This window comes from Alosa sapidissima, chromosome 23 (genome assembly GCF_018492685.1).
Source record: "Alosa sapidissima isolate fAloSap1 chromosome 23, fAloSap1.pri, whole genome shotgun sequence".
Taxonomy (NCBI): Eukaryota; Metazoa; Chordata; class Actinopteri; order Clupeiformes; family Clupeidae; genus Alosa; species Alosa sapidissima.
Genome location: NC_055979.1, coordinates 23,451,811 through 23,463,825, shown reverse-complemented (window position 1 = coordinate 23,463,825; position 12,015 = coordinate 23,451,811). Strand labels below are relative to the sequence as shown.

General features: G+C 45.8%; 1 protein-coding gene across 7 annotated transcripts in view; it reads left to right on the top strand.

Annotated features, from left to right (window-relative positions):
* cdkl5 (cyclin-dependent kinase-like 5) overlaps window positions 1-12,015 on the top strand; it is a 37,740-nt gene that overhangs the window by 14,758 nt on the left and 10,967 nt on the right. For all 7 annotated transcript variants that reach the window (XM_042080159.1, XM_042080156.1, XM_042080155.1 and 4 more), the window contains exons 3-11: window positions 1,905-1,950; window positions 3,563-3,699; window positions 4,369-4,489; window positions 4,755-4,814; window positions 5,717-5,807; window positions 7,755-7,944; window positions 9,766-9,846; window positions 9,965-10,131; window positions 11,211-12,015. The exon at window positions 11,211-12,015 is cut by the window's right edge. In XM_042080159.1, the coding sequence (XP_041936093.1) occupies window positions 1,905-1,950; window positions 3,563-3,699; window positions 4,369-4,489; window positions 4,755-4,814; window positions 5,717-5,807; window positions 7,755-7,944; window positions 9,766-9,846; window positions 9,965-10,131; window positions 11,211-12,015 (1,698 nt within the window). The remainder of the gene's footprint in view (window positions 1-1,904; window positions 1,951-3,562; window positions 3,700-4,368; window positions 4,490-4,754; window positions 4,815-5,716; window positions 5,808-7,754; window positions 7,945-9,765; window positions 9,847-9,964; window positions 10,132-11,210) is intronic.

Genomic DNA, 12,015 nt, shown 5'->3' with positions numbered 1-12,015 from the left:
CACAGCGGTGACAACTTTATCAAGGTCAAATTGTTTGTTTTGTCTGACTTGTCACCGGGAGTATAAATCATTTGATCAGATTGGATAATTGTGAGCGGATGCAGGGAGATGGCCTGTCCGTCGCCTGTGGCGTCGGAGATAAGCAGTATGAGGACTGACCGTGGTGAGAGGAAAGGGAATAAAATGGCCGCCCGCCACACGCTGTCAGAGCCCTGTCAGTCAGGTGCTGCGTGCGCGCTCGCTCTGTGGAAACCTGGTGCGTTCTCTAGCCTCACACCTAGAATTAGCATATTAATAAAGTAGATTTCTACAGCCAATCTCCCTCTCCTCTGTGGTTTGGACAGAGGCCCTCTCACTTCGCTAAGGGAATTAGACGCATGCATGCCAGCAGGCAACGCAGGGATACAAAGAGACACCCACAGCCCCAGCAGTGGGGATGGCAGCTGAAAGACATGGTGTATTCTACATGCTCACTCAGTTGACCTAATGGATACTCCCACACACTCTAAAGAAATCCATCCACTTGTAACGATGCTCTAAATCTTACAGCAAGTTGGCCACTGATTGTGCTGCTTTTCAGGTGATTCATTTTAGAAATGTGGCACATGATCTTATGGAGCTTTCTGAAGTGAATACTTTGACAGCTTCGTAGCTCTTCATGTAAAGCTTGTTTAGAGATAGCCGTGATGGTCGGGGATCGAACCGACAACCATTCGGTTACATACACACACACACACACACACACACACACACACACACACACACACACACACACACACACACACACACATATATCTGGATATACTTTGACAGCTTCGTAGCTCTTCATGTAAAGCTTGTTTAGAGATAGCCGTGATGGTCGGGGATCGAACCGACAACCATTCGGTTACATACACACACACACACACACACACACACACACACACACACACACACACACACATATATCTGGATATACTTTGACAGCTTCGTAGCTCTTCATGTAAAGCTTGTTTAGAGATAGCCGTGATGGTCGGGGATCGAACCGACAACCATTCGGTTACACACACACACACACACACACACACACACACACACATATATCTGGATATACTTTGACAGCTTCGTAGCTCTTCATGTAAAGCTTGTTTAGAGATAGCCGTGATGGTCGGGGATCGAACCGACAACCATTCGGTTACATACACACACACACACACACACACACACACACACACACACACATATATCTGGATATACTTTGACAGCTTCGTAGCTCTTCATGTAAAGCTTGTTTAGAGATAGCCGTGATGGTCGGGGATCGAACCGACAACCATTCGGTTACACACACACACACACACACACACACACACACACACACACACACATATATCTGGATATACTTTGACAGCTTCGTAGCTCTTCATGTAAAGCTTGTTTAGAGATAGCCGTGATGGTCGGGGATCGAACCGACAACCATTCGGTTACACACACACACACACACACACACACACACACACACACACATATATCTGGATATACTTTGACAGCTTCGTAGCTCTTCATGTAAAGCTTGTTTAGAGATAGCCGTGATGGTCGGGGATCGAACCGACAACCATTCGGTTACATACACACACACACACACACACACACACACACACACACACACATATATCTGGATATACTTTGACAGCTTCGTAGCTCTTCATGTAAAGCTTGTTTAGAGATAGCCGTGATGGTCGGGGATCGAACCGACAACCATTCGGTTACATACACACACACACACACACACACACACACACACACACACACACACATATATCTGGATATACTTTGACAGCTTCGTAGCTCTTCATGTAAAGCTTGTTTAGAGATAGCCGTGAGCCATTACACTCTTTATCTCACTCTGCAATGTGTCTGTTTTACAGGAGACAAAAGAGCTGGTGGCCATAAAGAAGTTCAAGGACAGTGAAGGTAAGAGGCTCTGTGTTTTTCTGATTTGTAGTTATAAAAGCATGTGAAAAACTCAATAAGTTTGTGGATTTATACTCTCAGTAGATTTATGATCATTCTCCTTTGCTCTGTTCAATAGAAATGTTCGAATTTTATAGGAACTACCGTATTGGAAACAACTCTGCACAAATGATACCACAGAGCAGATTTTAGTTTTTGTAAGACCATTTTAAAGCCCATTTTTCTTTATAGAGGTTCAGTACTTTCATATGTATTTCAGATAGATTTCATCATACTGTACAAATCAATCATATGGACCTATGGCTATTCTTTATGTGTAGTATGGTATTGGTTTAGATGAGACAAAATGGTATTGAGTGAATCTGATCTGATCTGAATCTGAATTCTCATTGGCACTTATCCAGTTTTTTTAAAGCTGTCCTAATTTCCTTTCCATTAATCCAACATGTCTTAACAAATCCATTCTAATTCCATGTGCAATACTTCCAACCTCTCAAATCTAGGGTTCTAGTTTGGCACCCGAGTGGAATACAGGGCCCTAATTTTAATGGATGGCAAAGCACAAAGTCTATCAACTAGCAAAGTTCTGATACATGAACTATATAACTATTGTGTGGTATGTTGGCGCATTGAGCTGACTAATCAGTGTTTGCTGTGAACGCCTTGCCCATGCTGTTAAATTATCAAATTGATTTTGCCTGACTATTAAATTAGCCTTAATAAGACTTATCGCTTTGCCCATCATTCAAAACAGGGCCCATAGTCTTACTGTGCCAGTAGCATCATTTCCTGATATCACTCCTGAAGATTCTTAGTCTCACTGTTTTGAGTGTGGATTTAGTCGTTTTTTGTCACTATGCATAAGCACCCTTAATGGTAATCTCCATCTAGTAAATAGATATTATTGTGTCCTCCTCTTAATTCAAGACATGTATGATAAGTGAAGAGAAGTCCAGTGCAGTAGCCATTGTTAAGATATGGTCTTGCAGTGGGTTATTTTTGTAGTACCGGTTGTAATTGGAAGCTTTTATGCATCAAAGAGCTATAGCAACATTACCAGACAGCTGGGATACAGCTATGTCCCCTTAAAGGTGCCATGTGTAATGTCCGCCAAAAAATCAATTCATACTCCACATTCCATAAAAGATGGGGGCAGTACACCTCCAGAAAGTGAGTTGGTCTACCCTAGAGTAACAACCGAGACACGTGTATTGCAATTTGGCTGGCGGTTATGTTGCCCGCATACCGCCTCCCATGGCCGAAACTCGTATTATGACACCTGTCAGGCTGTGGCTAGTAATTTAGCATGCTAATTCAGGTTGATGTCTCTGCAGCACTATACCTTGTCATTTTTTTAATGACGTAATCACCCTTATTTCTTCTCATTCGTTTGATGTGTGTAGCTCATTTTTTGGATATTTTTACCTCAATTCTTACACATGGCACCTTTAAGGCACAAAAGCAAATAGGAAGCAAATAAGTTTACTCTTCAGCGTTCCTAAATCCGTTAAAAGCCTTGGATATTTGTGATCAGTGATAACAATGTACACTAATACTTGATATGTACTCTGTAATGAGGGTCTGATTTAGTGTGTTGTGCCTTTTCTTCCAGAAAATGAGGAGGTTAAGGAGACAACGCTGCGTGAGCTTAAAATGCTCCGCACACTTAAGCAGGAGAACATTGTGGAGCTGAAGGAGGCCTTCAGGAGGAGAGGGAAACTCTACCTGGTGTTTGAATATGTCGAAAAGGTCAGTGCATCACAACTGGTTATTTTTTTCGCACCCCAGATCTTTGTGCAAGGGTAAAGCTTTGCGGCAAATCAGGAAAACAACCGCACATCTTCAAAGTATAAAAATAACGCTCTGCCATAATTTGATAGAATAATTGTTATTGTGTCTCTGTGTATTTAAATTCATTAAGTGATCATTTAAAGGTACACTATGCAAATTCATGAAGTGATAATTTAAAGGTACACTATGCAAGATTTTCACCTTTACGAAGCCAATTTGATGGTAAACAAACTTGTAATAGGCGAATCGTTTACTTAGCATGCGCTATACAGCAGATGTAGCGAGTCACTACCGAGAAAACCAGCCATGCAACTTCAAGAACGGCGGCACGACAAATCTCGCGAGAATCGTGAAACATTACCTTCTCACTAGATAAAGCTCTTTGGAGATAGTTTTTGCCTGTTGTTAGTCCTTCACCTCTACAACAAAAGCATTTTCATTGTGTACAGGCGGGATAAGTCACAAGAAGATTGCTATTTACAACAGCAGAGTAAAATATAATATTGTGTCTCTAGAGGGAGCTCTACAGTTGCCAAAAATACCTAAACCTGCATAGTGTACCTTTAATCAGTTATGTATGACACTGCCAGTGTGACCATGCGTTGTCCCGATTGTGACCTGCTGTAGAATATGCTGGAACTACTGGAGGAACAGCCCAATGGCGTCCCTCCAGAGAAAGTACGCAACTACATCTACCAGCTGATAAAGGCAATCCACTGGTGCCATAAGAATGACATTGTCCACAGAGGTAAGAAGCTTGTTAAAGGTAACTAAAACTATGTAACTAAAACTGGAGACATGCTATTTTGATGTTGCTTTTTTTCCTGCATTTTAATGCATTATGTAAAGATCCATTGTCATAGCCATCATAGGGAATTGTATTTGGATTTGGATTGTGAAAATGGCTAAAAAGGGTTTACCTTCGTTCGTAGATGGACTTCCAGCCATCCTGTGCTTGGTGTACTTCACAATGTATTTTCATGCAGTTTTGGAAATGATCTCTATTTCCCCAGATATCAAACCAGAGAATCTCCTCATCAGTTCCAACGATGTTCTGAAGCTATGTGATTTTGGTAAGTTGAATATGTGTGTGTGTGTGTACAGTAAGTGACATAGTATAAGTATATATACTCTTTTGATCCCGTGAGGAAAATTTGGTCTCTGTATTCCCAATCCGTGAATTAGTGAAAAACACTCAAACAGTTCCTACTGGTTACAAGTCCGAAGTGCTAACCAGTAGGCCACGGCTGCCCCTGTGAACTGGACACAGCTCTATCATGACTCAGTGGCCTTCTGTGTTTTCAGTCTCACACCCCAGACTGCCAGTGTGTCATTATCCTTCATGAACACTCTCACTCTCACACACACACACACACACACACACTCACACAGAGAGTTTGAGCCACCATTGTGTTATTCTCAATGCCTCCCACGTCGGACTCCCCAACCAAGTGCACTACCTACACCATCACAGCACCAACAGTGGCATGGTGCCATGGCTAGAGCTATTGTCCTGATATTGGGACGTTAATTCGTCCTTTAGAGCATCTTTCCTCAGGTGCTGGATGGATAACCAATATGTTTTGTCCTGCAGCTAGACGCTAATGACTTAGGTTAGTGATTGCATGCTGATCATCTAATGCCCTAATCAATGGCTATTCGATTTCCAGATAATCACAGTAGAAGTCAGTTGATAACATGGACGCATTCTGCTGTACTCCATCTGCCAGAAAATAAATATCCTCGTTGTTCTAAAAGCTCTTTTTTCTAAGCTGTATTTATAGCAACCGTTCACACATTGTTGACAAGATGGGAGGGGGGGGGGGGGTTGACTCACTTCTTGCAACTCACAGAACACAGAAGACAAACTCCGGCCTCCACTGGCTGTGGTTTTGACAGTGACTGTTCAACACGTTCCTTATTTGTGATCTGTCTTTCTCCCAGTAACACTCTACACTCGTTCCACTCTTTGCAGGCTTTGCACGTAATCTCTCCGAGGGCAATGACGCCAACTACACGGAGTATGTGGCCACCCGTTGGTACCGCTCGCCAGAGCTCCTGCTGGGGTAAGAGTGCCATGACATTTCCCTTTCTCCCTCCTCCTGATTGGACGGTCTAATCCTGCCACCCGGACTTGCAGCATGCCATGTCTGCTCTGAATTAATTTATCACAGAGTTGTAAAGCTCAGGTCAGTTAAAATGGTCATCCATCTGAAAATATTCAAGTTTAAGGCGCAGTCAAGGATTTCACAGGAAGTTGCGTTCGTTTGCATGTTTACATTTATTAGCAGATGCTTTTGTGCAAAAAAAGCGTACATTATTTAACCATATATCAAATGACACATGCCAGAGAGGTAACTCACTCCTACCTTCAGTATTCCCAGAGAAATATCATGCAGGGTTTCATTTTTGCTTTGGGGGACAGGCTGCCCCCACTTTGTTTGTTTCCCGTTTTCAGAGCCTGGGCTGCCTACAGAGACCGGGTTTTTTTTATAGTGTACTCACAGAATGGGCAGCTAGCGGCTGTGTGGAAATTATCACTGAATGTGACAAAAAATGTTATGGGCTTTGAATCGTGTAAAATCCCTGACTTTTAAGAGGCAGAGAAATTATTCCTTAAAAAATTACACAAACCAATTAACCAATTACCAAAATAGTTGGCGATGAATTTAACAGTTGCCAACTAATCGATACATAGGTACATAGCTCTCATAGCTGTGGTACAACTGGCCGATCGGATTAAGACCCAGAGATGTGGGCCTGATGTCAGTAGCGTGTGAAGCAGATGTGGTCCAGTTTTAGATTAATGTATTAATGTAAATGCCATGTTGTGCTCCTCATCTTACTCCCTTGAAGGAGTAGTGCTTTGCAACACGTGGCAGAGAGGTGGGATGAGTGTGTCATGTGAGGACTCTACTGAGCTTGTGAGACAGTAAAATCAGGGGAAGGTTGAAAACGTTCTTTTGAGCTTGCCGACATTTTATCGTTTATATTTTTTCGCACCACCTCCCTACTGAATACATAAATAAACAGAGGCATTTTTATCTTTCTTTTTTTCTTACTCTTTCCTTTTCTTTCTCTCTTTCTGTCATTTTTCTTTCTCTCTCTCACTGTCTCAGTGTCTTTGAAAATGTTTGGTATTTCAATTCCGCCCACGCAAATATTCTCTGCCTTCGTCTCAGCCTCTCCGCTCAAATATGTGTCTTCCAAACGCCTCTCATTCTCTCTTCCCCCTTCCTTCCTTCCTTCCTTCTCTCTCTCTGTCTCTCTCTCTTTGCTCTCTCGCTCTTTCTCACTCTTTATCTGTTACCCCTTCTGTCTGCTGAATCTCACCCTCCCTCTGCTGGCTCATCCCTGTCCTTAGACTGATTTGGTGTGCATTGATCCATCATGTCTCTGCAGTCACTCAGTTCCACTGCCAGGCTGGAATGCTTTGATCTGACTCCTCAGTTAGATTGGAAATAAGAGATTCATAGAGTGGCCTTCTGTCTGCGAGGGTTACGTATCATCCAGCAACAATGTAAAGAGAATTTTGGAAAGAAAATTATCTCATATCTTAACAGCCTAAGGGAGTGTAACTGTTTCGTTTTTTTTTAGTCTTAAAAATAAAAACATTGGCTTTGGCTAAAAATGCATCAGCCAAATGTAATGTAATGTAAAAATTAAAAAAAATATTCTGAAATTAAAATAATGAGTTTGGATCAGTTTGGAAGACATCATAAAATAACTATATTTTCTTGGCAAGAAAAATTACACTGAACATCTGGCGACAGATGCACACACATACCACATACCGGCCCAAGTGCCCACGGGGAACTGGGTTCGAGTCCGACCCGGGTCATTTCCTGACCCCATCCCATCTCTCTCTCCCACTCGCTTGCTGTCCCTGTCTTTACTTTTCTGCCATTATAAAGGCAAAACCCCAAAAAATACACTTTAAAGAAAGATCTAATCTCTGACATAATGAATGATCTGTTCTTCCTGATCTCACTGTTCCCATCTCTCTCCTCTAGCGCCCCCTACGGGAAGGCTGTGGACATGTGGTCGGTGGGCTGCATCCTGGGGGAGCTCAGTGATGGCCAGCCCCTGTTCCCAGGTGAAAGTGAGATCGACCAGCTCTTCACCATCCAGAAGGTTTTGGGTCCGCTGCCTCCAGAGCAGATGAAGCTCTTCTACAACAACTCACGCTTCCACGGCATGCGGGTGGGTCCTGACCACTTCTCCTCCTCTCCTCTCTTCTTCTCATCCTCTTCTCTATGCTCTCTCTCTTACACGGCATGTGGGTAGGTCCTGACAACTTCTCTTCCTCTCCTCTCTTCCTCTCCTCCATGCTCTCTCTCTTCCTCTCTTCCATGTTCCTGATGGATCTACTCCTCTCTCCCATGCATGCTCCCTCTCTTTCTCTCTTCCATGTTCCCTCTCTTCCTTTCCTCCTCTCCTCCATGCTCTCTCTTCCTCCCTCTCTTTTCCTCTCCTCCAAGCCCCCTCTCTTCCTCTCTTCCATGTTCCCTCTCTTCCTCTCCTCCATGCTCTCTCTTCCTCCCTCTCTTTTCCTCTCCTCCAAGCCCCCTCTCTTCCTCTCTTCCATGTTCCCTCTCTTCCTCTCCTCCTCTCCTCCATGCTCTCTCTTCCTCCCTCTCTTTTCCTCTCCTCCAAGCCCCCTCTCTTCCTCTCTTCCAGGTTCCCTCTCTTCCTCTCCTCCTCTCCTCCATGCTCTCTCTCTTCCTCCTCTCTTCCTCTCCTCCACACTCCCTCTCTCCCTCCCTCTGTCTGCTTGGTCTTGTCGTGTCCTTCTCTTCTCTGGTCCTCGTGGCTCGGCTCCCAGCTGGTGACTCACTGTAGAGCTGCTGAGCTCTCTGCCACCACCTCTCTCCCTTTCTCTCTTCTCTCTCTCTCTCTCTCTGTGCAACACACCACTTCTCTCTTTTCTCTCTCTCTCTCTCTCTCTCTGTGCAACACACCACTTCTCTCTTTTCTCTCTCTCTCTCTCTCTCTCTCTCTCTCTGTGCAACACACCACTTCTCTCTTTTCTCTCTCTCTCTCTCCCTGTGCAACACACCACTTCTCTCTTTTCTCTCTCTCTCTCTCTCCCTGTGCAACACACCACTTCTCTCTTTTCTCTCTCTCTCTCTCTCTCTCTCCCTGTGCAACACACCACTTCTCTCTCTTCTCTCTCTCTCTCTCTCTCTCTCTCCCTCTCTCCCTGTGCAACACACCACTTCTCTCTCTTCTCTCTCTCTCTCTCTCTCCCTGTGCAACACACCACTTCTCTCTCTTTCTCTCTCTTTCTCTATATTTCTCTCTGCAACACGCCACTTTCCACTTCTCTCTCCCTCTCTCTCTCTCTCTCTCAGCCATATCCCCTCTCCTTCTCTCTTTCTCTCTCCTCACTCCTTCTCTCTCTCCTCTCTTTCTCTTTGTCTCTCCTCTTTCCTTCTCTCTCTCTTTGTCTCTCTCTCCCTCCCTCTCACTACTTGGTTTGTATTTGCCTTTCTGTTTCTCTCTCCACCTCTCTCTTTCTCTCTCTCTCTTTCTCTCTCTCTCTCTTTTTCTCACTCTCTCTCTCTACAACACACCAGTTCTCTCTCTCCACCTCCCTAACACACACACATTACTCATTTCAGTAGAAATCATTCTAAATACATTGAAAGGCCGCACTTACTCTATAGTGAGTAAGCTTTGTTTATGCCTGTGGAAGAATAATGTTTTAAGAAACCTTTGCAAGTCTACTGGCTGTGGGTTTCTTTTCTTCACTCTGAAAATAGATGAGAGTCCTCCCTAATTAACCCTGACAGGTGGGATAATAATTAACACCCTGTGATTGAGCCCAAAATGTTAATCACTTCAACTGGAACATTCAGTAGCACTATTTAGTCATAATCTATGCCTGTGTGAAAACAATAGCTTAGCATTTCAGGTTTGTAACTTTGTGGTTTCCTCTGTGTGTGTGTGTGTGTGTGTGTGTGTGTGTGTGTGTGTGTGTGTGTGTGTGTGTGTGTGTGTGTGTGTGTGTGTGTGTTTTAGTTCCCTTCAGTGAGTCATCCACAGACTCTGGAGAGACGGTACCTTGGCATCATCAGTGGAGGCTTGCTGGATCTAATGAAAGTACGGGCAACGTTCCCTCCATGGCACTGTGTCTAATCTTAAATCCTGAGTAGAAATACATCTCATCCTGACTCTATAACTCTTCCTCCTTTTCCTTGTTTACCTTTCTGTGGATCAGAGCTTGCTTCAGCTGAGCGCATCAGAGAGGTTCCTGACGGAGCAGAGCCTGAACCATCAGGTGTTCCAAGCCCAGCGAGTCCTGGAGCGGCTCTTGCCCCCCTCCCCCACGCCGCCACGCTCATCTAAGAGGAAGCCGTATCATGGAGACAACACCATACCCAGCAGGTTGGCACACAGCACACGATGCCCAGCAGACTCAGCACAAATATGATCCCCAACAGCTCAGCGCATTTAACATTAATTAGCCAGGGCATTCATCAGCGCACAATATCAGCACTTGCACAACAAGCAGCATTATCACTACAGTATAACCAGCATATTACTGTAGTGCACAGTATTAGCTTATCACCCGGAGAGAAGAAATACTCTTTTCTGATTGACTGGTGGGGTGGCTATTAATTCTGAATATAACCTATGAAGTATATCCGGTAAAAAAAGTTTAATCACTGTTCCATATCAATGCTTATGAATGGTAACTATAACAACCATAGTAGGATGACGGTTGAGTCTGGAAGCAGACTTCGCAACAATGGAATCGACTGTAAACAAACTAACTGTCCATGCTATCGCTGTTAGGGCCAAAGAAAGATGTACAACAAACTGAACAGTCGGCTTCTTTTTCTGGGGCAGCCGTGGCCTACTGGTTAGAGCTTCGGACTTGTAACCGGAGGGTTGCCGGTTCGAACCCCGACCAGTAGGCACGGCTGAAGTGCCCCTGAGCAAGGCACCTAACCCCTCACTGCTCCCCAAGCGCCGTTGTTGTTGCAGGCAGCTCACTGCGCCGGGATTAGTGTGTGCTTCACCTCACTGTGTGTGTGGGATTGGGATAAATGCAGAGACCAAATTTCCCTCACAGGATCAAAAGAGTATATGGAACCGCTTGTTTCCTTTGCGTGCTATAAAGGCATCACTATTGCCTATAGCGGCAACCGGGAGTGATAAGCAGGATAATGGTCTTCGAGGTGTCCTGTTATACGGAATTAATGGACTTGGAGTTCTTTGCCTCCCCCTGGTCCATTAATTCTGTATAAAAGGACACCTCAGCACCAGTTATCCCTTACAGGATGTCTGTGATCATTTATGGCAGGTTTGGTCAAAATGCTAATAACGTTCCTACAGTAATGATTAGCACACACCACAGTCGACCGCATGTTTGCGCACATTAACCGCATACAACAGCATCAATGTGCAACACCAGCAGTTCAGTGTGTAAGACCGTTGTCCATGTCTCTGCCCCCCAATAGGAGTCATGCGGGTAAGAGCTCAGGCCACCGTCGCTCCAATGCCAAGGAGTGCTCGAGCCTGCCGCGCCACGAGGACCTGCACCGCAGCAGCGACACCTTCCTAAACGGCAGTGGTCCGGCACCGGTCAGTCTGAGCCCCATCCTGCACCCCAAGAACTTCCAACAGACCCAGACGCTGAGCCGTTCCATCTCCAGCAGCAAAGACCTGGCCAACAACCCGCTCCCGCACCTGCTCAGCCCCAAGGACATCAAGGGCAAGACGCACTTTGACTTCAACATCCCGCCGCCGCCCAACGTCGCGGCCGCCACTAAGCCACCAGACGGACCGGGCACCAAGTACCTGAAGTCGGCCAGTCGTTCCCAGCAGCCGCAGCAGCAGCAGCAGGGCCGGCCGGTGGCGTTTGTGGAGGGCAAGAACAACACACTGCAGCCAGGTGAGAAGCGCAGTCGCCATGGCCACGTCCCGGTCGACCCCGCGTCCAACAAGAGCGGCGCCGCGTACCTCAGTTTGTCCAAGTCCCACGGGGGCAGCGGCGCTGGGCTGTCGCAGGGCCTGGGAGACGCCAAGTCCGTGGGCAACCTGAGCGGCGCGGGGCTTCTGCTGGACGAGCCGCCGCCGGGGCCTCCACGCTACTTCCCGGTCAGCTGCGTCGATCTGAACGCCGCGCCCGGCAGCCCGGCAACCCATCACACGTCTGACCGCTCCGGACACAGCCCCTCGTCCACGTCGGCGACCATCACCCGTGGCAACCCGCACCTGGAGAGCAGCACCCTCGACTCTCGTCGGCCCTCAACCCGTCACAAA